The 26,777-nt window shown below is 39.8% G+C and overlaps 2 protein-coding genes across 2 annotated transcripts; both read right to left on the bottom strand.

Moving 5' to 3' along the window:
* Positions 1-72: 72 nt before the first annotated feature.
* LOC129106124 (transmembrane protein 198-like) lies at positions 73-12,062 on the bottom strand. The gene is made up of 5 exons (XM_054617460.1): positions 11,921-12,062; positions 2,864-3,103; positions 1,759-2,334; positions 1,159-1,307; positions 73-997 (listed from the first exon to the last, which is right to left on the bottom strand). The coding sequence occupies exons 2-5, from the start codon at positions 3,015-3,017 to the stop codon at positions 794-796; spliced, it is 1,083 nt and encodes a 360-aa protein (XP_054473435.1). The 5' UTR covers positions 3,018-3,103; positions 11,921-12,062; the 3' UTR covers positions 73-793.
* A 3,671-nt stretch (positions 12,063-15,733) lies between these two features.
* timeless (timeless circadian clock) lies at positions 15,734-25,700 on the bottom strand. Its single transcript, XM_054616376.1, is given in 31 exon segments — positions 15,734-16,279; positions 16,498-16,556; positions 16,669-16,720; positions 17,192-17,429; positions 17,655-17,773; positions 17,934-18,002; positions 18,420-18,645; positions 18,779-18,933; positions 19,083-19,165; positions 19,274-19,397; positions 19,500-19,579; positions 19,779-19,918; positions 20,026-20,227; positions 20,334-20,451; positions 20,540-20,637; positions 20,728-20,879; positions 21,005-21,130; positions 21,226-21,395; positions 21,617-21,720; positions 21,803-22,020; positions 22,323-22,499; positions 22,620-22,707; positions 22,894-23,027; positions 23,110-23,265; positions 23,384-23,485; positions 23,629-23,691; positions 23,824-23,938; positions 24,183-24,291; positions 24,294-24,335; positions 24,457-24,568; positions 25,596-25,700. Coding segments are annotated over 30 exon segments (3,732 nt in total). The 5' UTR covers positions 24,539-24,568; positions 25,596-25,700; the 3' UTR covers positions 15,734-16,148.
* Between the last annotated feature and the right edge of the window lie 1,077 nt (positions 25,701-26,777).

The raw sequence follows: 26,777 nt of genomic DNA on the forward strand, positions 1-26,777 counted from the left end.
CAATCAATGAGGGAAAACTGGTTTTGTATCAAACACATTTATTTATCTTTTCAATTTCTATCAACAGGTATGTACAGATTCAGGTAACAAGTGCACTGTCCCTGCTAAATTCAAACATCACAATGGATAATTCTTTAAAAATCTACAAATTAACAACAAACATGCTTTGTTTTTTGTCCTTTTTTTAACCCTATCATGTACTTGGTCAATATATAAATTAACTTGTAAAAAGTTCACTTCACAAGCATACACAACAGTCTAAATTCTTCACCTAGTCTATTCTGACAGGAAATACAAAGTCTTTTTTTGCACCACTTAGTTTTTGCTTCACTTTGTCACACATGTATCCATCCGTCATATTTTACTCTCTCACCAAACCAAACCAAATACACAGTCATTTAATGATAAACTTTCACAAATCCTACAAGCACACAGTTAAACAGGTAAGACAGGTAATAACAACACTTCATGGCAATGACTAACTTTTTAAGTACAGTACATGTAATGTTAAAAAATTGCTTTGTCACTTCACTACCATAACATCCGTTTTTGAGGCTCGTACTTGCTATTAACGTATTTAATACATCATGAAAAAAATGGAGGACCTGACTTTGTTAGTATCTGTTTTTAAGTGTTTCTCTGAGAAACACAGTAGTTGTAGTGGTTATATTATAGCTTTCACCAAACAGGTGACACCTCTCACTTCTCCCCAAAAAGCAGCATTCTCTTTCACCAAATCAATTTAAGGGCACAATAAACCCTTAGCTGAGGGTATCAGCTTGTTGGTTCTACTCTACGTTAGGAAGACAAAGTTGGAGAACCAGAGAGCTCTAGGTAGTCCCTTTTGCTCAGACCCTGACCACTGGGGTTGTAGCTGTAAGGGGGCGGTGGACCCGGTGTCATAGTCCAAGTCGATCATGGTGTGGTTGGCAGTGCCCAGGCTGCTAAGGGAAGTGCCTGTGCCCATCTGTCTGTCCCGCAGACTTTGCAGGTAGCTCTGAGAAGAACAATACACAGAGAGATGAGTCAGGTACAAAAAAACTGCGCTGTCAACTTGACAAGGATTTGATGGCATCTGTTAGGCTAACTGGTTTAACTGATGCCATAAAAACACAATAATCAGAATCTACAGCACACGCCATGTTGGGAGACACTGACCGGTGCCAGTAGATCCCCAGCGTAACGTTTCACTGGGGTGGGTTTACGGCGGTACGTGCCTTCCTGCCCACCTGCCTGCTGTCGCTTCTTGGCGTCCTTCTCTCGAATTCGCATCAGCTGGACTCTCTTCTGTCTCCGACTGATAACGACTACAAGGAGAAAAGAAAATTCAAAGGTAGCTTCATTAAGCTAGAATTAGACATTAGACATTTTTATGAAATTGTGGACAATTGATTGTCCATAATGGAATGAAACATTCTGGACATTTTGAATGGCAGCAGGAGCAACTCTGTCCGTGTGAGCACCACATGGTGAGAGAGGCAGCCAGTCAGGTAGCCGTCACGTGTTGCTCACGCAGGCAGTGTGGCCCGGGAGTCACATAAATTGGCCATTTAAGTGACACTCCCACACTGATAAACAGCCCGGTGCTCATCGTCGCAACCCCTGATTTGCTATGAATGCAGCCTAAGATGTGTGATAACTGTGAAGACAAATTTTCTCCTGCTCTGTTCCTAAGTCTATTTCTTAGAAGTTTGAAGAATATGGTCCCCACATCCCCCCTACAACAGATGTCAAAGGGTCATGATACGGCCTCCTTACCCTCGGTGTGTGAGAAGCTGTCATCCGTCAGTTTCCACTGGACCAGTACTCCTATGAGGCTGAGGGCAGGCCAGATGCCCAGAATGACCCAGCTGTACCAGCAGAGAGGTGGTCCGGGTGTGAGGCGCAAGCATTCGTACACATGCGTGGCCAAAACCAGCATCTCCACAAAGTAATCAGCACATACTGTCATGATAGCTGCCCCGAACACAGCCGTGGAGAGCATGGTGAAGAGCTTTTGCCACTGCAGTGTCAGCACAGCAAACAGCATGCCCGTTCCCAGAAGTGTACCAAGTGGGACCCAGACTGTGGTTGGAGTGTAGAACTGCTGGGTGACCAGTAGGGCGGCAAGAGCCAGGAGGAGGCCCAGGAGCAGGCCGGTCATGAAGAGGCCGACGCTTCGCACCAGCATGGTGACCAGACCGCACAGCAGGCCGATTCCGAGTCCGATACCCGCACTGACCTCCACGCTCAGCTGGGTGTCAAGCACATGCTCCTTGTGACACAGCAAGAAAATGATGACGGAGCCAAACATCAGACCAGACAGGAACATGACAGCCTTGAAACAGCGGTAACCTAGAAGAGGAGATACAGGAGAGATCTACGATGAGGAATGACAAGTTTGAAGGATCAGTGAATACACAGTTATCCTTTTATATGAATATAATGCACATAAAGTATAAGCTCAACAAAGTTACTTTAGCAACAGCTGCAACCAGAGTGTTTTTGTGACAAATCAAGTGAAAGCACATGTTTATCTAACTTGATTTGATATATTTAAAGGTTGTGCTATGGAGCAAATTAAAAGTGTAATCATGGTGTTACGAGATTCTAGAGATGTTCTGATACTATTTTTAACTTCAGTTAACAAGTGAGCCATCTCGCTTCTTTCTCATCTTTGTTGAGCGTTGTACATGCCCAGTATGCAAGTGATATTTCAAACCAATATCACATTCTCGGCGATACCCTTAGAGTATTTTAGGCTGTTTCTGAGGCATTTCAAATACAGGTATCAATATCTGAGCAACTCTTGTAAAGTATTTCCAAAAACATTCAGTTTCAGCTTCCTTGATGACAAGGTCTGTGAGCCGGCAGGGATCCTCACCAAAGAAGCAGTAGATGATGCCAAACAGGCAACACATGGAGCAGATGACGGCAGGGATGATGTCATACTTCCTCTCTATCTCCAAACTACAGGCGTCGACCTCGGCCGTGCCTAAACCGGCCCCTTCTGAGCTCAGCCCGGTAGGATCTGCCATTCTGGGTGAATGTGGTGGGCTGGAGTTCGGCACAAGGGTGGACCTTCTGGTGGCGTTATCTCAAGCCCATCTGAGCAGTCTGGTGACTGTAAGAGGAGAGGAAATGTTGATGAATTACGGCAAAATAAAGTGTGTGTGATATCCTAATCAACACAGAAAACTGAAGTACTCCAGGGGTAAATGTGAAGTGTGAAATCTTCAGGTTAACTGGGACTTCCTTCTAGCTTTGCTTAATGTGCAGCTGTCCTAGACTCAACAGACAAAGCTATTCAACTCTACAATCCTGTCTGCCCGGACCTTCACACAAGCAACTCATTCACTCACTTTAATCCATGTGCTAGGACCCCTGGCCCTGATGTCTGTTCCCCTAAATCATTAGGGTCATGAACTCTGACAGTTGTAAGTGGTTGGTCATCTGAGTAATTGGATTTACGTTATCAGATTTTAACACAATTTTAAAAATCTAACTTTAACTGTCCTTTTACAAGTAAATGGGAAAAGCCATTGAGCAATGTGTTCTGTAAGGGATTTGTCAACTTTGGTATCATGCTGAAATAGCTTTTTTATGATTTTATCCTACCTGGCCCCCTTGCTTATAAAAATAGACACACATACAGTTAATTGATACATTTATTATGATAACAACTAGTGGACACAGTATCTATGTCAAAAATGACTGCAGAGCAGCAGATGTTACCCTTCTGTGAACATAATGTATTTCCAAAATGTTGACTTTTCATTTGCTAAGAACAAACGTGTTTTTAGCTCTGTAAAATGGTTTATTTAGCACAAGCAGTAGGAACATTTTCTCATTTCATAATGCAACGCTTACTCATTTGGTTCATCCAAAAGATTCACTAAACATCACCAGATTTGGTGATAAAGGGTTTCCACTTGACAGATAAAAGCTTATACACCCACCTTTTCCCAGAGAATTGTGTGCAAAACAGTGCTTAAAATGTTTTCTTTCTCATTTCACCTCTGTAATTTCAAGGTCCTACTAGTACTCTTGAAAAATGATATATGATATTTAAGCTGGCAGGCCTGTAGAGAGCCACAGAAGGCTGCAGTGGGGCTAAAGGCTTATGGGTGGACTGCTCTTTCTGAGGCTGCTGGCAGGCCTCGTGTATGATCTCACCACAGCTGAGATCCGATTACAGCTCACTCAAGTTTTCTACTTGAGTCAAACGGTCAGGAACAGGACTCCTGCCTTTATTCCTTACTATTTTCCAGATTTTTCGCTTTCCGCCCTATCCATCCACTTCCACGTCTTTAACTGGAACTTTCCCCACCTTTAATCTAATTCCTCTTTTACACTGAAATGTGTCTAATTTGTTTTGCCTTTTTTCAGACACGTGGCTGTGTAATTTGTATGTCATGCCTATGAATTACATTACATGGAAAAAAGAGAGTCCATAGGAAAGTTTTCCTTTCTTCTTTAGTCACTCGCATTTTTTCAGTAACTATCATCTTCTCTAACTTTTTCTCTAACAAAACGAGCCCTGGAAAAGATCTCTGTATACAATAAAGACTATAATCAACCCAAGCCGACTTAAGAGAAAGAACCAAACTCTTTAAGGATTATATAAAACTATACACAGAATTCTTGGCATCACGGCGGCTCATTGGTTATCACTGTCTGTCCCCTTGAAGCAAGAAGGGTTTGAATATGACAGACAGCTGCAGGGTTTTCTGTGAGGAATCCTCATATTCTTAGCAAATCTATAAGGGTTACCTCTATGTTTTAAGTCACTCTGGTTAAACTCCAAATTTGTAGTAGATGTTTTGTGATAGATTGGCTTTCCTTAACCAAATAAGCAAGACTCCAGTCCCCTGTGACCCTGGACAGGATAAGAGGTTAGAAAATGGATTGACAGACACAGGAAGCTCATTGTTATGGGCTTTTGTCCCCTTTACTGTGATCTGCTTCTCCCTTTTGCTGTTGATTCAGTCACATGAGAAGAGATGGAGTAGCGATGTGGAACTATTAAAATGTTAAAGTGTATTTCCCAAAAAGGGATTTGTTTTAAAAATGTACCAACAAACTTTAGTAGATATAGTTTACTTCTTGCCCCAGAGCATTTGCCCCAGTTGGCCTTTGTCCAATATGTCATGAATGCAGAAGGCCACCTGGTTGGTTTGGACATGAACACCTGCACCAGACAGCTTTATTTGTAGAATTGTATATGACTGACTCTGCTCTAAAGCTTTTCCCCTATTTTGCTGTTGCTTTGTTTTTTCTTTTGAGAAATGTGAAATTCAAACAAAAATCATCTTTGCTACACGTTCCTCTAACAAACATCATCATGTGCTTTAGTAGTAGACAACAGAACAGTGGTTGGTGCTGGATATATTAAATATAAGTCACTAAATCTACACAGCTTTTGTGAAAAAGGTATATTTCAACCTACTCTAATTCTTCTGGAGTTTTATCTTCAAGAATGATTATTTATCACACAAAATGAATGTAATGTCTATTGTAATCAACATGCTTAATGTCAAATTTAAATACAGCTTTGAATCAAAAAAACTAAAGTTCATAGCACAGTCTGAAGTCAAAGTCTGAGGAAGCCAATAGTCCAGCAACAATTGTAGTATATATAGAACAACTTTACTGTAAGATCAACACGTTTTGGCTTGTGGCCTTCATCAGGGTATTATTCCCTGTAATTGGACACTAACACGATTTTCCCACAACTTCCTCTGTTGCTTCTACCAAGCCTGGACTCTGAATGAGTTTTGTTTGGTCAGCTTATTAAATTGAGTTAATGATAATAAGTCATCAGCGCTAATAGAAAATAACAAGTCCAGTCTCCTCCCTTTTACCACATTTCATATTTGGTCATTTTTAAACCTTATATTTGCAAATGGTAAAACACTTTTGGGGGATTTACCAGTAATTGGAGCACTATGTGTCAAATATTAAATATGTGAACACCATTTTAATAGTGATTTACTTAACTCAACACGCAAATCCTTGTCTCTGCATGTCTGTCTCATATTACCCCTTCATGAGTCACAATGGTGTCCCTATGTCTAGCAGGCTTGGAAGTCCTTGCTGCTGTGGGAGAATAGAGCCATTATGGAGCAAAACAAAGACTCTGAGGCCCATGCTGTGACCTCTAGTGGCACTCGGAGGAAACCATGCAGACTGTAAAATAGACCACATAAAGATGGCGGAGAGCACCAAGGATACTGGTAGATCTGTGTGTTTGCTGTAAGATGGGTGCCAAGTATTTGCCTTCAGAGGGCTGGTGAGGGATGGAGGGAGGGGTACCTAACTAGAAACACAGCTATCTATCTTAATGACTGAGCTCTCTGGAGGCCCCTTAACCTCCCAACGCTTCCTTCTAGCTGAACTTTCTACAAGCTAAAGTTGCCCGGCAACTAATACAATACAAGTCAACAAGACTATGAGTCTACAGCCATGCTAGCAGCTCTGTGAGGCCTAACCAACTGTGTTGTAGCTAGATGCTAACATCAGCATGCTAACATGCTCACAGTGACAATGCTAACATGATGTTTTGCAAGCAATATTTACCATGTTCACCATCTAGGTTTAGCCACTTGACATGCTAAAATGTCCTAATTAGAGCTCAACACAAAGTACAGCTCAGGCGGGTGGGAATGTTTTGGTCATAAAGGATTTGACAATATTTGAATTTAGATCAAATGATAGTGCCAGATGAAAAGTCAGAGGATCAACAATGTATATACCAGTAGAAAATGTCCTGACAATCCATAAAAATGTCAAAATTTATCACAAAAAAATAAAGGTCAACCTCACGATGACACCAAAAGTCAGAGAATTACCAAAGTCAGAGGGATATATCCTCTGGGGACCAGAAATTGTCGGTAATATATGGAAATTCATCCAATAGGTGATGGATCAGCTCACCTGTCGATCGGGGCTAGAAAGTTTGGTGGGTATTTAATTTCCAACATGGATTATATTGACCAGTAGAGGCTTGAAAAGTGTCAACCCCCTTTACTCAGACTCAAATGGCAAGACAAGGAAAGAAAGCTCACATAAAGGCCTCCAGAAGTATCACTTACAGTATAGCAGTGGGAACAGTGCATTGACACACAATAAGCATCATTTTCAGATGAGCTATTGAAATATTATGTTGCTCCTGAAACAAGAACCTGCCCAAGAGTATAAACCCCCTGAACAAACACAGCAGGGGGCTGAGTAGCACAGATCTGAGTGCTCAGCTGCTGAGGAAAAGGCAGGGACGACTACAAGTTCCCCACATAGCTAATTTGGGTGTGTTTAATCAAGGGGTGGGTGTGTGTGATCACAGCCGAGGATTCTGCGAGTGCTCCTCCAACTTGACAACCACAGCTGAGAAGCTGAAAACCTGTAGTGTTATGACCTGGCTGTCTGACAACTTCACTTGGAAGACTCCACCAAGTATGTGAGATGCAGCTGGGTCTGCACTCTGCAGTTGCAGCCATAAATTACGGCACCTTCAGCTGAACACCCCAACCAGCTGAAAGACTGATCGGGTCTAGACAACAGGAACAATGGGAATAAACCTAACTGTCACAGTGGGGGTCATTAAAGCAGATGCCATATTGTGCTTAGCATTAAACTGGATAACATGGATAAATGTATGCGCATCATCACAATAACATCAGCTTTCACTCAGAATCATATTGAGCAGGACATCATATCGGCTGCTATTGAACTTCCTGTCTCTCCACAGCAGGAAGCTCAGGACCAGATGAGGAAGTGGAACATCAGCTTTCAGCAGGAACTGACCCTTATGTTTGTGACACAGTGCAGACAGGAACCAGAAGTTGGATCAGCAACACTAAAACATCACTTCACCTCAACAACAACACTGTCTGATTTCAAATGACAATCTGCACTGCTACGAAAGATGGCATGGTCAATACAAACAACTGGAACTGAGCAATTTGGTCATCTTATGTAACAGCAGAAATGGCAACCATGCAATACGATGAAAACAAGCTTGTAATCTGTCTGGCTCGCAGGCTAATCTACACATAACACTTGCCATTGTGTCTTTGCTTACGTGATTGGTGTGCTGTAACGACTTTTATAATGAACAAAGCACCACATGATAGTCAGTATTCCCTTTTTACCAGACGTCTCATGCTCAGAGGTTTTATGATTTAATGTTGATGTAATCTCAGTCTGTGCTCCACGCAACCATATTCAAACCAAGATGATGCACTGATCACTAATGTGCAAAAATGAAAAAATCTATGCAGACTTTACACCGACATATTAACACACCTGTGCCATGAGCCTCTACTGTCAAATTCCTGTTCCTTTTTTTATCTTTTAATCCAGATTTATTTATCCTTTCCCACTAACACTTCCTTACAGCTATAAACTTCATAACTCATACACACACACACACACACACACACACACACACACACACACACACACACACACACACACACACACACACACACACACACAAATATATAAATATAAGCTATAACACTTGAGTATTGCAAGGGCTATATGGTACCTCAACTTGAGCCAACAAAATATGTTTTTACTTTTCTCCTACTTATCCACATATTTGTGACTAGTTTCCAGAATTGTGAATTTTATGCAAAACCATTTGCCTCCCAAAGCTGACTCAATTCAACCAACGAACTTCATTTTTGCACACAGCACAGTAAGAATTCCAACATCTTGATCACTGCACAGATTTTTGAAAATTCAAATCATTTCGCAATATTGGATTGGAGTTAATAGCTTCATGGAGAAACAATTGGCGGCAGTCCAAATGACAACATGCCAGTCACAATCTCACTGACAGTTGTAAGACTTGAACTGAAGCCTCCTATTTCCAAATAAAGATCATGTCTATAATTCTCACTGCCAAATAATTTGGCTTCTTGCCATGGACCACAATAACAGTTACTTGTGGCAGTATTAGTAGCATCTAACTACTTTTTCCCCCATAATCTCATGCCTGACTTTAGTCTAAAGAATAGAGGCCTTTCAACTTAAAAATGCAGAAAGCTACTTATAGAGGCATGACAAAAGATCAGAAGCACAATAAGGAGCCTTTTAAAGAGTCACATGTCAATGGTGCATGCATGTATACTGTACATCAGAAACATACACGGTCATTAACATAGCTAGAACTAATATCCACATACAAAGTAAACACTCTATGCTGCAGTAAGTTGGAGTTGTGCTCCAGCAGCAGAGGAAGGAGTGTACAGTGTGTACAGCCAGGTTGGGGCAGTTCCACAATGCTCTATTAGGGCTTGTGGTGGAGAGCAGCATTTAGTAGGCGGTGCGGTGGAGTCTGATGTCCATATGTTAAGTGAGAGCATGACAGTGTGGCACTGTGTATGAGATAATATATGCTTCTGATGAACACTAGGTTAGTGTTGAGCACAAGTGTCCCTGAGCAAGACACAAACCTTTTACCAGTTCAAGTAGTGTTCTGTGTGAAGTCGAGCTGGGGAATGTCAGTGGGGTATTATGATATTATCATAGCGTCTATTGAAATTTTGCTTAGCTCTTATCAAACTTGTGTTTTTATTTCTTTTTAAAAGGGAGTTTGTTTTCAAGAAACAGATTTGCTTAGACAAATAAGTAGTAAATCAAATAGGCCACTTATGAGTTCTGATACTATGTAGATATGTTTGCTGTAGTGACAGAAAGGGGAGTCAGAACACAGTAGTGGTTCAGACCTCCATGCAGAGCCTATATATGTCTGCAGCACATCCACTGCAGCTCTATCATTTAGAGCAGCCATTTAACCCTCTTTGTCAAATTCCAGTCACAATAATTGTACCTCCTACAGCGATCTCACGAACCTAAAATATCATGTGTGTCCTTCATTTTCCAAGCCAATTCAATACCTCTCTCATGTCTTAACTATAACCAGTGTTTTAAGTGCTATAAGTAGCATATGGGTGGATGTTTCAAAATGACTGGTATCAGTTTGTATGTGGTTTCGATGTGACAATAGGGCTTTTCTGGCACCCAGAAATCCCTCACCCCAGAGTCTAAATACAACCTCAGGTTACTGCTAAGCCATGTTAGTTCTTCTTTCAGTGAGGCCTCTTTAGTTTATTAATTTAAGAAGTAACACAGAAAGACAGCATTTATTGCATTAACTGATAATAGCGAATACTCCTTTGGTTTGGTAATATAAGAATATATTTAATTAGTTATCTTTTACCACATTAAAAACAATAAAGACATAAAACATTAATTGATGAACTTTCCAAGAAGAGAAAGCACAGCAGTCTCCATATGAGATTAACCACAGCAATGAGACAGATTATACAGCACAGCTCTTCCTTGACACTGTTCATATTTACCATGACAAGGTTGGAGTCATTCCTCATAGAATGTCCATGTGCAGTGCATAGAGACAGATGCACAAAGCTTGAACATGTGGCCTGACAGAGCTGGAGTGCTAACCCAGCAATTCTGAAGACTTCTGAGGTAAACTCACCTAAATAGTTATTATTCAACAGTTGTTGAGTCATAATTGTGTTTTAAAGTAGTCGTAAGCATAGAAACAGCTGAAACTAAAACTGGATCCCCTCATTTCTAATATGGGCTCTCAGACAATTAAAGCCAAATAAATTTATTTTATAATGTATATTAAAAAGTATGAATTTATTATTTTATTTTTACTTTAAACAGCAAAACATAGAGTTTACCAATGCAGCCATCTACAGTTTGGAACGGAAAATACGGCGATGACCAGCAAGCAAGCCAAAACCTTAATTAAAAGAATAAACCCAGCCTATGGCTCTGTTGTCTTAAGGGGGGAAAGACTGCTTGTGTTTAAAGAAGAATGCATATCCAAACACATTACCCAAACTTCAAATTAAAGTTTGTCCTCATAAAAAGGGAATTCCTGCTCTGCTGCGCGGGTCAGCTGTTCTCACTGTGCACACAACTCTCTGCTGAAAGTGGCTTAAAGAATTTTCAAAAACATTTTTGTGTTTTTAACTGCTGAAGATAAGAGAAGTCAGCATGCTGTTAACAGATTTATGATAACAAATACAAGACAGAAATGGCACCATTGAGCCCGTGTTAATTAAAAGGCACCATGCAAAACAACATGTGCAGTCTAACTCTCATCAACCCCTGATCTTCATGCCTTCTCTCTTTCCCCAAAGCAGGGAAGGGTTTCCTCTCTCCCTTTTCAAAGGGGCAAAACCATCTGGTGCAGGCTGACAGAGTAGGTCAGTAGATGGGGGGGTTGCACTGAGGGGGTGTAACTACAGACTGCACTCCCCAGTAAAGACAGGACCTGTAGGCTATCATCACATAGCCCAAAAACCTAAGGGGCACTCCCAACCTGGGTCACACAGCAGAACCACAGGGCCAGGCTTCTGCACGCTACGTGGACCAGAATGCACATGAAATGTTTGCCTCAGAAGATGAAGGATGTGGCTACATAGTTATACATATATATAGGCGATTATAAAGAAATAAAAGTTATATTTCTCCAAGTGTTCAGACTTATACATTACATATAACTAGATGTAAATGAATCAATTATAATGTTTTGTTAAGAACTTAAAACCTAGAGTTGTTAGTCAGGGCTGATTAAAGCACAGGACTGGAGGACTTTAGTCTAAATGCTTCAGTGTAATAAAGCCTTTATTATCCTGGATCATTATGTCTGTGACTCTCTATATATATATATATATATATATATATATATATATATATATATATATATATATATATATATATATATAGCAGCCATAGAAGCAGCCTGCAGTTTGCCACATGTTGTTACAGACTGTTGCAGCTGTAGAGTCTCTGATGGGTCAGGATCATAGAGATGTTAGACATCTGCAACGCAACACGTTCATGTTTTCAATGAAAGTGATTATTATTATTATTATTTATTTTTTTTTAAACTTACCGATGAGTTGGACAACAGGAACACCAGCGAGCATCCAGCAGCACTGAGGACGAGGGGAACCGGTTTTCTCTCAACTTCTCCCTCGACTCTGCTTAAACTCACAGGACGGCATTAAACCAACAACCACTACACGACACCGCTGGGCTCCTGACCCGCCTCATGGAGACACGGAGCTGAGAGGAGGTAGTTAGTTAGTTAGTGAGTTCTTTAGTTAGTTAGTTTCCATTCTCCGGTCAGTCCTCCACCCTGAGTCCGCATTAACCGTTGGAGTTTCCGTCTGTGACTCCAAACTGCCTCAAGTTCACCTTCTTCTGTGGAAAATCCTCCAGTTCCTCAGTTCCTCCCTCTCACACGCCTCCTCCCCTTTGTCTCATCAGAGCCGCCAGTTGGGCCGTTGGAGGAGGCCGGAGGGGTGAGGGGGGGTGAGGGTATACTATTATTATACTATTATTATATTCCTTTATTATAGTCCTTTATTATATTACATTATTATAGTCCTTTATTATATTCCTTTATTATATTCCTTTATTATATTCCTTTATTATAGGGGGAATTCAATAAATACACATACTTACACAGACAATAACTTATAGTCACTACTTATACACAGACAATAAATACACATACTATACAACTACACAGACAATAAATACACATACTATACAACTACACAGACAATAAATACACATACTATACAACTACACAGACAATAAATAAAACTACACAGACAATAAATACACATACTATACAACTACACAGACAATAAATACACATACTATACAACTACACAGACAATAAATACACATACTATACAACTACACAGACAATAAATACACATACTATACAACTACACAGACAATAAATACACATACTATACAACTACACAGACAATAAATACACATACTATACAACTACACAGACAATAAATACACATACTATACAACTACACAGACAATAAATACACATACTATACAACTACACAGACAATAAATACACATACTATACAACTACACAGACAATAAATACACATACTATACAACTACACAGACAATAAATACACATACTATACAACTACACAGACAATAAATACACATACTATACAACTACACAGACAATAAATACACATACTATACAACTACACAGACAATAAATACACATACTATACAACTACACAGACAATAAATACACATACTATACAACTACACAGACAATAAATACACATACTATAAACTACACAGACAATAAATACACATACTATACAACTACACAGACAATAAATACACATACTATACAACTACACAGACAATAAATACACATACTATACAACAAAATAAAGATAGAAAGATAGAAATAAAGATTGAAAGATAGAATAAAGATAGAAAGATAGAATATACCTGATATACCTCTGATAAACCCATTCAACTTACTTACTGCTCTGTTCTACATAGAAGACATAACACTGAGCTGATAGGAGTCACATTTATAGAAAACTGTTAACCCTGTGTTTAGTTTTTCCAGCTCCCCATATGACAACAAAGACAATTTAACATTATGGCCCTAACTTGCTAAAATACAGCTGTCCTTTTTTATATTAAGGATTGGATAAAGTTCTAGCTATAACAGTTCCACTTTCTAATAATGCACTATTTTTAAAGGGTTCATAATTGTGTTCATGAATGGCTTTAATAATAACTAATGAAAAATACTCTTTGAATGTTTTATAGGGCAAAAACCAACATAAACATATTTTGGGTTGCCAGGTTGTCTTTGCTTTGATAGTTGATATCTTTTAATAAGTAACACTACAGAGGGTTTCAATTAAATTTGCTTTATTTCACCAGGATAATCCACTCAGTATCAATACTGCTTTCCATTGGAACTTGGAAATACACATAAAAAACAAACACAGACAATTAAAAGTCATTATTATTAAGTTTTGTAAGTGACTTTCTAATGTTTGCTTTGGCTATCAGAGAGTGCGATAACTTAACATTTATAACTGCAGACTTTATGACATTTATTATGCTTTAATAATGACAGGACTATTAAGAGCTTTTTGACAGCCTGACAACCCCTAAGATAACCTCATATATGGCTTATAACTGATCCATAACGCAATAGTAATTTAACCATTAGTCAAATACAATACTTTTTTAGAAAGAGGTACAGACATGAAATATACAGGCTTGTTGTATATATTTCAGGCTAACTCATTCTCTTCTCCTTTTGTATTCATATAGTTACACACTGAAAAGGCTCGGGTATTTGCTGTTTAGAGTAACAACTGTTGACACAGGACCCTGTGGAATGGGTTGTGTTGGTACATTTAGAAGGAAGGAGCTACAGCTGTGAGTGCTGAGACTGTAGGGCACTTCATTTGCACCACAGGGTCTCCCGGAGGAGGTGGTTGCATGTGTGTTTGTGTCAGGGAGTTGTATTTTTATAGCAACGACCATAGACTGCATGGCCACCACACTAACAGTTGAACAGCTACACCCACAGGTTTCATTGTTTACCATGTGTAGGGTGTTCACAGTCTACATTTACATATGGAGATTACAAATTATTACTTTGACATGGCTTGTAGGTTCCACAAAGAAACGTCCCTGTATGAACTATCTGACACATGAAAACAGATAAATTAAGGCTATGTGAGTCGTGTTGTGTTGAGGCATGAACCTCATTTCAATCCCAGCGAGTTCTGGAAAAAATAGATTACGTGACAACCAAATTAGGTAGTTTTTCCTCCACCCCTCACATGTACATTTCCCTGAAAATTTACCTAAATTAGACTGTGCCCCAAGTCCATCCAAACAATCCCTATATAGACCTTCTACAACCTTCACAGGATTTAACAATTAAGGATTGATTTGTGGAGTTTCTGGGAGGCTCATTTATGCTTTAAATACCTTTTAATATGCATATTTTCTACCCAGTTATTGTATTGTAAGTGTTAAAATCTAAACATGTTATTTCCGAGGAAAATGTATTAACTTGAACTTCTAGCTTTTAAATGAAAAACCAGATCTTCATTTTCACTAATACAAGTATGGTTTCTATTTAATGAAAGTTTGCATGATTTAATGACTGTATGATGCATCTGTTGCCAACATTTATGCAAAACAGCCTCCAGGCTTTTATGTTCTGGGTACAAAACAATGAGTCATCCCTGTAACCTCAATATAAAGACTGTTCGGTTTAGGTTAACACATGGAGAAATATTGGGACAGTTCTCTGTGCAGAGGAAAAGATACACCTTTAATCTCTTAGTTTCATGAACGACACCCAACCACCATTGTGCTCACAGGCTTAACTCACAGCAGTATCTGTGGATTGCCAGGTCTGCTTGTGGCTCTGTGGGATGGGGGCAGAGCAGATGCTGTGACAGGAAGTTACTAACATGGTCCAGATGTGGGGACAAGAGACCACCTCCGACACAGCTGCAAGCCGTGGACTACAGGCAGCCACTGCACACATATACAGATACAGGATCTTTTTTGTCACCTCTGCAGAAGTATAAAACACATATGAAGAGATTGAGATGATAATCCGTCATCATTTACACTGAGCCTGTTCTCACTCTCTACAGAGATAAAATGCTAATTAAAGTTTTGTTCAAAAACTAAATTTAAAGTGATATACAAAATATTCAAAAGTTCAAATTAGATATTCTACATACAGGTATTCAAATAATACTTCAACTAATTCAAAAACACAATAGTTTAACATTTAAGTGCCCTCTACTGTTTGAAATGATGCAGTGCAACAAAATGACAACAAAAGCTACCAGTGAGCCAATATTTTGACATCAGTGTTTTTTTTATTATATAAGTACACATGAACTTTACTCTGAAATCCAAAAGGTAATGTTACTAAAATAATGAGACAATTAACCTTCAGCTCAAAGTTATAGATGAAATCCTGTGACGCAAATCTTTCTCAGACAGCAATATCTGTATGAAGTACACGCTGAAAATGCAAAGAGAAAAGAAACGATGAACAAAAAAGAAGTCTGACTGAACTTATATACCTTAACTACAAATACGCACCAATCCATCTTGCCAAAGGGATAACAAAATTAAATTCTTAAGGAACTGTTTTTTGGGGTTGTTTGGTACTCCATTAATAGTTTCTGCTCTCTGGACTACAGACTTCCAGAGGGCTGTATCCACCTCTGAGCAAAGTGACTCCCCTGTCTGCAGTATTTACAGTCCATTACAGAGAGTCACTAATCCTCATCGTCCTCCTCATCAATTAAGACCAATTTCCGTCTACGCTTCACAGGCGCAGAGATATCCTCCCTGTCTGAATCTGCGTCACCGTTGGTTTCCATATCCATCGCCATGGCGGAGTCATCCCCTGTAAAGACAGTAATGTGTGAGCCAAAATTCTGAAGCTCAGTCATGATTAAACACCAATATTATCAGAGGCTCATTACTGGCCCTGGACTGACGAAGCACAGAGGTTAAGCTTAGCATGAAATAAGGAGTGACTACATCCTATATACCTTAAGTTTTACACGTATTGTGAGTGCCCAATAAGTGACCTTTAAACAAAGACATCCAACAGTAAAATACCATTCTCCTCATCATCGTCCAACACCCTGCTTCTTTTAGATGAGGTCTTCTCCCGGGACCTGATGTGAGCAGAAATAGATTAAGTATTAAGTAGTGCTTATGAATAGAAATAGACATTTCTCAGCTGTGTTTTGGTTTACCGGATTAACAAAAAACAGAGCGACGCCTCACCTCTCAAGTGTATTATCTGTATCCTCAGTAGGACTGAAATCTGATGCAGGAGCTAAAAATAACAACAGAAAAGTTTAGTAATATGAACAAGGTCATCTCAACCATTGACTCATCTTTGATTAGCAGTAAAATTGAGCCAACAGATTTCAACTGGTACATAATGCTGCACTTTAAATGCACTGGTATTAGACAGCCTCACTGTGGCTTCACATCTCGCTTGTAAGGCATTTGGAACTATCTTTGAAACTGCTATAACAAAAGGAATCTCATTACTAGGTTTCTTCTCACTGTCCTTTTTTAACCTTGATGTGTTGCTGATTTATGTTTGGCAAGTCTGACATTTTGAGATACAAAACTAGGGTTGAAATTGTGTTTACAGTCACAATTGAATTGCTGCTTCTCCAGATCAGCCAAAGCAGGCTATTCTAGTGGGCATGTAATTTAACACTTACCTACGCGACAGAGCTGTAATTAACTGCGGTAATCTGAGACAAGTTGAAGAATGTGAAGCTCCCACACATACCTGTATGCTCCGAGGTGTGCTGTTTCCTCTTGCGTGTGAGCAGCAGAGCTCTCAGAGCCTGAGTTCGCTGTTCACCTGAGACCTCCTCCTCCTCCTCCTCCTGGGATTCTCCGGTTGGACTCCTGGAGCCGTCTTGCTCCTCGCCTCCTTTAGGTTCTTTCTCTGTTGGACTAAGAGCTGCAGCTGAACTCTGGAGCTGGGATACGCTGATCTTTGCTGGGATCCTCCAAAAAGTCTCCTGGTTACAGAAAAGTAAAAAATAACTCCAATTAATGCAAATGTAAAGTATCAGCTGCATAGTATTTTGCCATTAGGTGTTTTCTTTATCCATTTGTTAAGGTTATTTTGCAATCAAACAGAGAAACTCAAACACAGTCTCAAAGTTAAGCACAAAGAGCAGATCAAAGGACTATCATTAGAATGAGGTGAAATGGTGGCAAAATATCACACAGGAAAACCACACCTGTTCATTTGCAGGTGGTCGAATTCCCAGTTTGCGCAACAGCCTCCGGAAGTTCTTGTTGTCCATGGCGTCTTCATTTGCCTCCGTCAGAGGTACAAGTGGCACATCCTGGGACAAACCTTGAGAATGGAACGCAACAATTTCATCAACAGACCAAACAGCACTAATTACATACATTTTTTTTTACACATACTATAAATTCAGCCAAACCCACTTGAAATAGAATAAAGAAATTAAATGAAAAATGTTTGGATACTTTTTTTGGACAGTTGCACTTACCATCTTCTTTTCGGTCCTCGGCTGTTCTGTAGAGACTATTTTGTAGCCACAACAAAGGTCCAGACAAGTCTGTTGTAAAAAGAAAACCAAACAAAAACAACAGCATAAAACTACTCCTAAGAGTGTGTAATTGATAAAGAAAAACATACTTTTTCAAACCAGGATTTAACACACACACACACACACACACACACACACACACACACACACACACACACACACACACACACACACACACACACACACACACACACACACACACACACACACACACACACACACACACACACACACACACACGTGCCTTCATACATACACACTTGTTTATCTCTAAGATTTTATATTTCAAAAAGAGAGTCCGATATTACTTAGAAAAATACATTTAATCCATATACAATATCAAGTATCGTTGCGATAAATATTTCTCATTTTACCATCTGCCAATACCCACCAAACTAAAGAGATCACAAAGGGCCTTGGTCTCACCTTCCTGCTGTAAAGCGTACACCATGGGGCCCACATCAGGTCTCCTCTCCACTTTAGAGGGCAGGCTCTGGCTCCTCCTTTTTCCATTTTGTGTTTGCCTTTCTTGCTCTTCATCTTCCTCTTCCTCACTCTCATCAGATTCATCCTCTTCATTATCTTCATCATCTCTGTCATCAAGATCATCTGGTAAGCCTTGTGTTAGTTCTTCAAGGAATTCTTCTTCAGTCTAAGAGAGAAGGAGGGACCTTTATTGAAACACCATTTCTTATCATATATATTGGTCCACAGTGTTCTTGTAAAAGATAAGATGATAACTGCGTTATGGATCAGTAATAAGAAGTTATCTAAAATAACTTTACCATTCGTTTTCCAGAGCTCTTCCCATGAGTGCTGCGACTCCTCTTCTTATGAAGTTCCCGTCTTTCAGACACCAAGCCCATACTGAGCAGCTTGTCCACCACACGTGCACGGGACCGCTTGGCTGTGAGCTTCTTCAGGAGATTGCCCAGCACATCTGTGAAAATACAGTTTTGTCACCACAAAAAGCATGTATTAGCATCGAGACTGCTGTTGTTCAAGGACTGGAGCTGAGGAAAGAGGTCCACAGAAAGCTACCTCATTTTCCTCTCATGCACTACATAATGATAATATGGTGTCCAGTACCATCAGAGTCTTTGTACTCCTCGTAGAGCATCTGCAGCTCCTCCTCCTGCTCCTCAGTCCAAAGAACAATCTGGGTTCCTTTCCTTTTGGAAGACAAAAAAAAAATTGTAATGAATGAATAGAGAAATTCTGCAATATATTCCTCACTACATTAACATTATTATATTACTCATTCAGTCTGGAGTACATACTTCTGTTTCTTTAGTGCTTTAGCATTTCCCACCAGACCCATATGCACCAGCTGCGTCACTACCTGGCGCCGAGTGCGGTTGCTGTTGCTGAGTAATGGCAGCAGAGTCTCCACTATATCTGGCACTGAAAACAAGAATGGACAGTCAATGACAAAATCTAGACCGAAGTACATAGTGTGCAAATGGGTCTTGTAACTTATAACTCAACAATCAAAAGAAAGCAGACCTTCAGAATGACGGTGCTCCTCGTAAAGGTTGCGCAACTCTTCTTCCTCCTCTTCAGTCCACGTTGGTTTTGTTTCCTCTCTGACATATTTAGCACAAAGAGATGCAATATTTCAAATAGCAGAACCCAAATCTTTGCTATTTCATAGTGAATGTAAATCACATACGTTTTAAAAAATGTCTTAAAATCTTAATCATGTGAATTTCTTTTACATTTAACATGGAAACAATAGTCAGCTTAACATGACACAACGATTGTCACGCAAAAACAAGTACCAACCCGTCTTTGCTGTAGCCTTCAGTCATCTCACGTACAGCTCCCACATTTTTCCAGAACAGCAGTTCAACATATGCTTTGTTGTTTTTTGCTGCCAGCGAAAAGAAACGGTTCAGCACAAACTTGGCAAAGGTCACGAGTTCCTGTGAAGGAGAGAGTAAAAGTAAGCTCCTGTGTCTCATATACACTCATATCGCAAATAGCTTGCTTGACAACACAGAAGAACATCTTTCTCATGTCATTACTGTACCTTATAAGCAGCTGCAGCGGGGTCACTCAGGATCTTGTTGAAAAGGTTGAATACCGACAGCTGGAAAATCTGGGCGTCCATTTTGAGATCAACAGCCAAGCGGTGCAGCATTCGAGCTATGCAGTGGTTGGTGTGAGGTGTGTTTTTTGAGTATGATTTTAATAAAAGGAGGTATGGACGTATAATACTGGGGTTGGAAAACCTGTGAGGGGTAGGAGAGGGGAAATATGTCCCATTGGGAAGGTCACAAGAGAACTATTTTGCATGCAGTGGCAGCAGGTTACTGTTACTATAACTGCTTTCCTCACCTCATGATAAAGTCCAGAAAGTTGAACTCTTTTTCAGAAACCTGGACAGACTCCAACTCTTCCTCTTCTAACTCTGCTGCATCATACTCCTCCTCAACTACAGGCTCAGGAGATGACCCTGAAATCAGAAGGAAAGGTATGAATGTTGCATATATGCCGTGATACAAAGGATCTCGTGAATAAAAAAAGAAATAAAAAAAACATACTTGGCAGGTTGGCATGCAGGATCTGCTTAAGGAGTTCCAGTTCCTCCTCAGGTTCCACATCAGCAGAACCAAACACATCTCCCTCCGGCCACACCTCTCTGAGAATGACAAGAAGATGGTGAATACTAAAATGACTTAACATGTGTGATAAGTCTGAGGGGGTCGAAGGCATGTTGAGTCTCCCGGACCTGGCAGCACGCAGCATCCCCAGCGCTTCTGGTCCCAGTCGAACCAGCAGGGAATCCTGAACCCGCACCATGGCCTCAGTCCGCTGCTCCTCAAGTGGCGTTTCAGATGTGGCATCAAATGGCACAATGCTTTCAGTTAAAGATTCTGACAACTGCAAACACAAGACGGAAAGGTTTTATTCAGTGTTGGAAAATACGTTTAGCCTTTCAATTCACTGATGTCAGACTAATGTGTTTTTGCTCTCCTCTGCCCCTAGAGGTTGATTCTCACACTGACCTGAAACCCTGAAGCCTTCAACTCTTCCTCCACAATCTTCCAGGTCTCTGCCAGGGCCTCTGGACTGGTTTCTGCAGCCGAGGTCTTTTTTTTACCTTGAGACCTTTTCCGCCTCACCTTCTTTTTCTGCAAAGTTAGCGGAGCTAGATATTAATATGTTAAGCAGATACTAATATCAAGAATTTACACACACACACTAAAAATTTAGCACAAGAACTTACCTGAACCATCAAGCTTCTGCGACCTTTGCAGAAGCGCTCTAACATGCGCAAGAAGAGATGAGTTGACTCCACCAAGTCTTTGAGGTAGGAGTGAGGCTGTCTGGTTTCATCATACTTCCTCAGCAGGGTCAGGAAAATCTCCCTGTATTCCATCAGGTAAAATATGTTGCCTAGAAAGTGAAGGCAAACAGATGAAGCAACTAGGACTACAATTACATGAAAAATCTTTTTTTCACATTTCATACGTAGAACAACAATTAAAAAGGAGTTAAATATCCATATACTAGAAGAATTATGCAGTGATAAGACCATGTGCAAACTATTTTCCACTGATTCAAATCTCCCAACTGAACAGAGTACTCAACGTTAATAGGATCCGTTAGCATCTTACTTTTAATAACACTAGAACTCTGACGGATGCTTTCATCCTGTGAGCTGTCCATCTCGTTTACAGTCAGCAGCAGCTCCTGATATGCCTTTAGAGCCAGGTGCATCCTAAAAAGGACAAGTGATGTTAATCTGGGAACAACGCACAGATTCGACATTTTCCTATTAACGTGCTTCGTAATGATCTTACCTGCGTGACCAGGACGTGGCCTCTTTGCGGTCTGTTAGCAACATTTCATAGTAGTTGGTGATGTTACGCTCAATGTAATGGAAAGCACGGATGGACATGGTCTCAGAAACTAAGTCAGCACGGAAACCGTTGCCACGGTTGAAAGCCATGAAAAAGCTGAGCGCCCAAAGGTAGTACGTCTCATCATGTTGCTGAGTTTGCTCTCGAATTAGACTCTCCTATAGAGGAGAAAAGGAAATACAAAGTGTTGAGAGTATTGTGCTTCAAATGTACTGTCAAACCTGGTCCATTAATGTACACAGCAACTTAAGAAACTACTAAGAATTTGCTTATAAATCACTTATTGCACACATCAAAGATATTCTTTAAAAGGATTTTTAGGCAATATAGCTTATAAAAAGGTAATAATATTTTAACACTTTCAGGCGTTTCTCCCATTTGCATACTACTAAACAAGACACAAGAATGGTTATTGTTGTAATGGTGCTATAAATCAGTCATTAATGTTCAAGCAGCTAACCTTGACAAGGTACATGAGGCGATTGTAGCAGTTCTCCAAGAAGTCCACACAAAACTCTCGCAGGAAGAGACGAACATTTAATGCTGAGCGACGTTTGTCCTTACATTCCCGGGCCTGACGATTCCTCTTGGGAACACGTCTCACCGCTTTACCAATGTCATGAGTATAGCTTTTGAACTAAGAAAAAATAATGATGAAAAAAAATAAAATTAGATTCATATTGAAATTATTTTTGCACGCCTCACTGAAACAAGATTGCCTGGTAACAGATATGAGCTACAGGACTTCAATACTCACATTATGAACATTTCTGTGATAAATCACGTCTCTTTCCCCAATCGACTTGAGGCCTTCAACAACAAAGGACCCTCCAAAACGTGAGTGCCTGAAAGAAAAACATTGACACACACGCACACTTATTATGTTCCATTACTTCAAACAAGCGATATAAATATTTGGACATCAAAACAAAAGGTTCCTGTAAATAACATGCAGGGGTACTATGAGATTGTTCAGACCAAGATCGCCTCTGGAATAAAGATCGGGTGACTGATTCTGGGCTCGATTGTACCTGGTTCCTCTTTGTAATGTGCGGGAGCGTTTTGCTGCGTGCTCCTTCTGCCTCAGTGCCTCCAGCTCCTGAGAGTCTTTGTGCTTCTCTTCAGCTGAACGAGCCTGACCGGCGCTCACCAAAGCTTCCGGCGTCTGTTAGGAAAGAAGAAGAGCTCAAACACAGAACAGTTGGAAACCTTTACCTTTGCCTCCAAGTGATTTTCTTCTGTCTAACCTGGTCTCTGAACATGAGGGAGATTATTTCCAACACATGCATACTCCATTGCTGTTCACTCTGGGCCGACGCAAGAAACTTGATCAGGTCATCGAAGCCACTCATGTGAATGGCCCACAGCAGCCTATCATGGATGCTGGCATCATCATCCACTTTCTACAAGAAAGACAGAAATTAGGGAAGAAGGTTAGATGAAGGGTAAAGTCTAGTATACCGTATTTATCAGTATATATATATATATATATATATATATATCAGTATGCATATGTCAGACCTTCTCTTCACAGGGGTCTGCAGGTACATGAAGCACATTTCTGACCAGCAGCAGGATCCTCTCTATGAGCAGATTATCCTCCTCCTGTCTCTGCTCCCAGTCCTGAAAGAGAAAAAAGTGAGTTTGGATAGACAGGAAGAAACAATTGAATAAGGAGAACTATTTTACTGATATATTGTAGGAAACAGGTGAGGTGAAATTACAATATTTGTTGATAGTTCTTTTTTTACCAGTGAAACACTCACCAGTTGTAGAAGCGTGTATAATGTCTCACTTAAAATGCCAAAGACTGCTTCACTGGCAAATGCCTGAAAAAAAAGAAAAAGCAGAGGACACAAAAAGTACGTATTATTATACAAACCAGTAAATTATAAAAATGAATTACAGTTGTTATTACTGTAATGGCATAACTTTTTATGGTTATATTATGATCAATGTACCTCTTTACAAGCTTGTAAATGAGATGTCACTTGCAAAAAGTGATGTCTAAACACTGGGTCATCAGGGACTTTACCAAAGCAAAGCATGGCAGGCTGAGTAAGGTTGACCATGAGCCTGAGGAAAAGCAAAGTAGAGTACAAGTCAGCAAATACAATGACAATTGTGTATTAAATAAGACAATACATGGTACCAGTATAGCAATAATGTATCACAATATTGGCATTGGTGTATCAATAATCCATTTTATAAGACAATTTTATTATATATTAACAAATTGGTTATAAGTTCCCCTCGTTTACAAATATTCATCAGCATACATTTCAAGTTCAAGAGAAAAGTTTCATGTTAGTGATTATACCTGATGCAGGCATCAAATAAGGCCTTGTCCTGTCCATGCTGAATGATAATAGGAAGAAGGTCATTCTGTACAATCTGGCCTGCACCCAGCTGCTGGCGGACATCACGGTGTCATCTTCATGGCGTAAATACCTGATCAAGTCTTTTACACTCTCTGCAACACAGAGGAAGTATAAGGAAGGAGGACAGGAGTTTTCCTGTTCTTAATCAATAACATGAACATGTTATCAACATGCCCTCTGATGATGCAGAACATGCATGTAGAAAATACTCACCTAAGCAATCAGCTTCCTTGTGATAGGTCTCTCCCTCCAGATAGCCGAGAGCACTGCACGTTGCCAAAAGCTCGCAATTCATCCTGAATAAGTCGATTCACCATAAGACAGCCTAAAGGTGAAGGTTCAGTATAATCAGCCACACAGTACAGTAGGATACAGAAGGACCAACCCATCAACAGAGCAACTCAAAAAGCTGCCTTTACTATGAACTTCATAATTGGTAATGGGCGTGAACCTGCATATTATAATACACTTTATTTACACATTACGTTTACAGCGCATGCCATGATAGTTAAAATTATTATTATATTCCTTTATGGAAATTCAAGTGTTGCAGCAGCTCAACTACACAGACACATACAATAAATACACATACTATACAACTACACAGACAATAAATACACATACTATACAACTACACAGACAATAAATACACATACTATACAACTACACAGACAATAAATACACATACTATACAACTACACAGACAATAAATACACATACTATACAACTACACAGACAATAAATACACATACTATACAACTACACAGACAATAAATACACATACTATACAACTACACAGACAATAAATACACATACTATACAACTACACAGACAATAAATACACATACTATACAACTACACAGACAATAAATACACATACATACAACTACACTACAATAAACTACATACAACTACACAGACAATAAATACACATACTATACAACTACACAGACAATAAATACACATACTATACAACTACACAGACAATAAATACACATACTATACAACTACACAGACAATAAATACACATACTATACAACAAAATAAAGATAGAAAACATCCTGACCTGGCTGATCTGACATTTGGAGAAGGGATATCATTTATAGTTAATTATCTACAGATTACTGCCATTTGTCTGGTTCATTAAAACGTTCACTGTGGGTTTGTGTATCAGCCTCGTCTGCACACATGGCTAATGTTATGTAGCCAGGTTAGCTAATGTTATGTAGCCAGGTTAGCTAATGTTATGTAGCCAGGTTAGCTCCCGTTAGCTTCACTTCACAGCAGCCTGGCCGCGAAGTGACCTTTGCCATCTTGGTTGAGATAAATAAAAACAACAGGTGTTGGTTTACCAGGTTGGTTGAACGCTGCACCCTGACAGGTGTTCAGCAGCCGGTGGTGTACCTGTCCTTCAGGTGTACCGGTGGTTTCTTACCGCCGGCTGTCTGAGAGCAGGGGACAAGTTTCGCGCCAAGAGTGATAACCCAGGAAGCGGAAGTACAATGTTTTTTAAGTGGGTATTGTTTGCCCTGAGTTTGACATTTCAGGCAGCGCCTTTCTATCTGACTCTGTACAGTCTATGAATCCAACAGACTCCAGCTCCAAACTAACCAAAATCAATGGCAAATAAAGTAGCACCTGAGCCATGGTTGAAGTTTATTTGCGCTTGAGTTTGAGAATTTAGTGGAATATACTTGCATCCGAGCTAAAGTGTCGCCTGGGAGGTTGTACGGAGGGCCAAGCCTCGTCATCGTCCTTTGTTGACAAACCTCCTCTGTAACTTACATGTGAATCACTCATTGTTAGACCTGAACACACTCTTCAGTGTAAAGTGTCCATGTTGTGGCATCATGCATCATACAGCAAGAATATCATGAGGTTATTGTAATTTTGTTAATGCTTTAAATACATTTCAATGTGTAATAAAGTGGTGAAGGTTTCATTCTTGGGTTTAAAGAGACATTTATAGTGTTTTCAACACTGCTATGAAAAGAGGAAATCAGTATGAGACCAATACAAACCTCATGTTGTATATTTTGTAAATTCATAATGGGTTATGTGGACAGACAAGACCGATTTACTGCAGTTACGTTTATTTTCAATTACATATTCATTCACCAATAGTGTCATATTAATTAGCATTGCAAAGCACATTCAGCAAAATGAATTTCAGTTGATGACTTGTCAACATTTCCAGTGTGTTTCCCAGTGTGTTGCATGTTTATTAATAATCCCTGTTGGTTTGCACTATAAGAGGATAGCAAAGCTTCTAAAACAAATGCAAATAGGTCAATTTATTATCAGTCTATCTTTAAAGGAGTATTGACCAATTGGCGGCAGTGTCTGAAGTTCTGTCATCTACGACATAAACTACTAAAATCCTCCAATAAAACGTTCTTTTCCAACCTGTAGTTTAATACTCTGCTACAAACATGTGGTCGTCTAAGGGTTTCACGGGATTGCACTGTAAACTAAGGCCTCAAGTGGTATATTAATAAAGTGGCTTTGCTTAGCCGTACAGATGACACAAGTGT

The sequence above is a fragment of the Anoplopoma fimbria genome, chromosome 17, assembly GCF_027596085.1.
Source record: "Anoplopoma fimbria isolate UVic2021 breed Golden Eagle Sablefish chromosome 17, Afim_UVic_2022, whole genome shotgun sequence".
NCBI classification, from domain to species: domain Eukaryota; kingdom Metazoa; phylum Chordata; class Actinopteri; order Perciformes; family Anoplopomatidae; genus Anoplopoma; species Anoplopoma fimbria.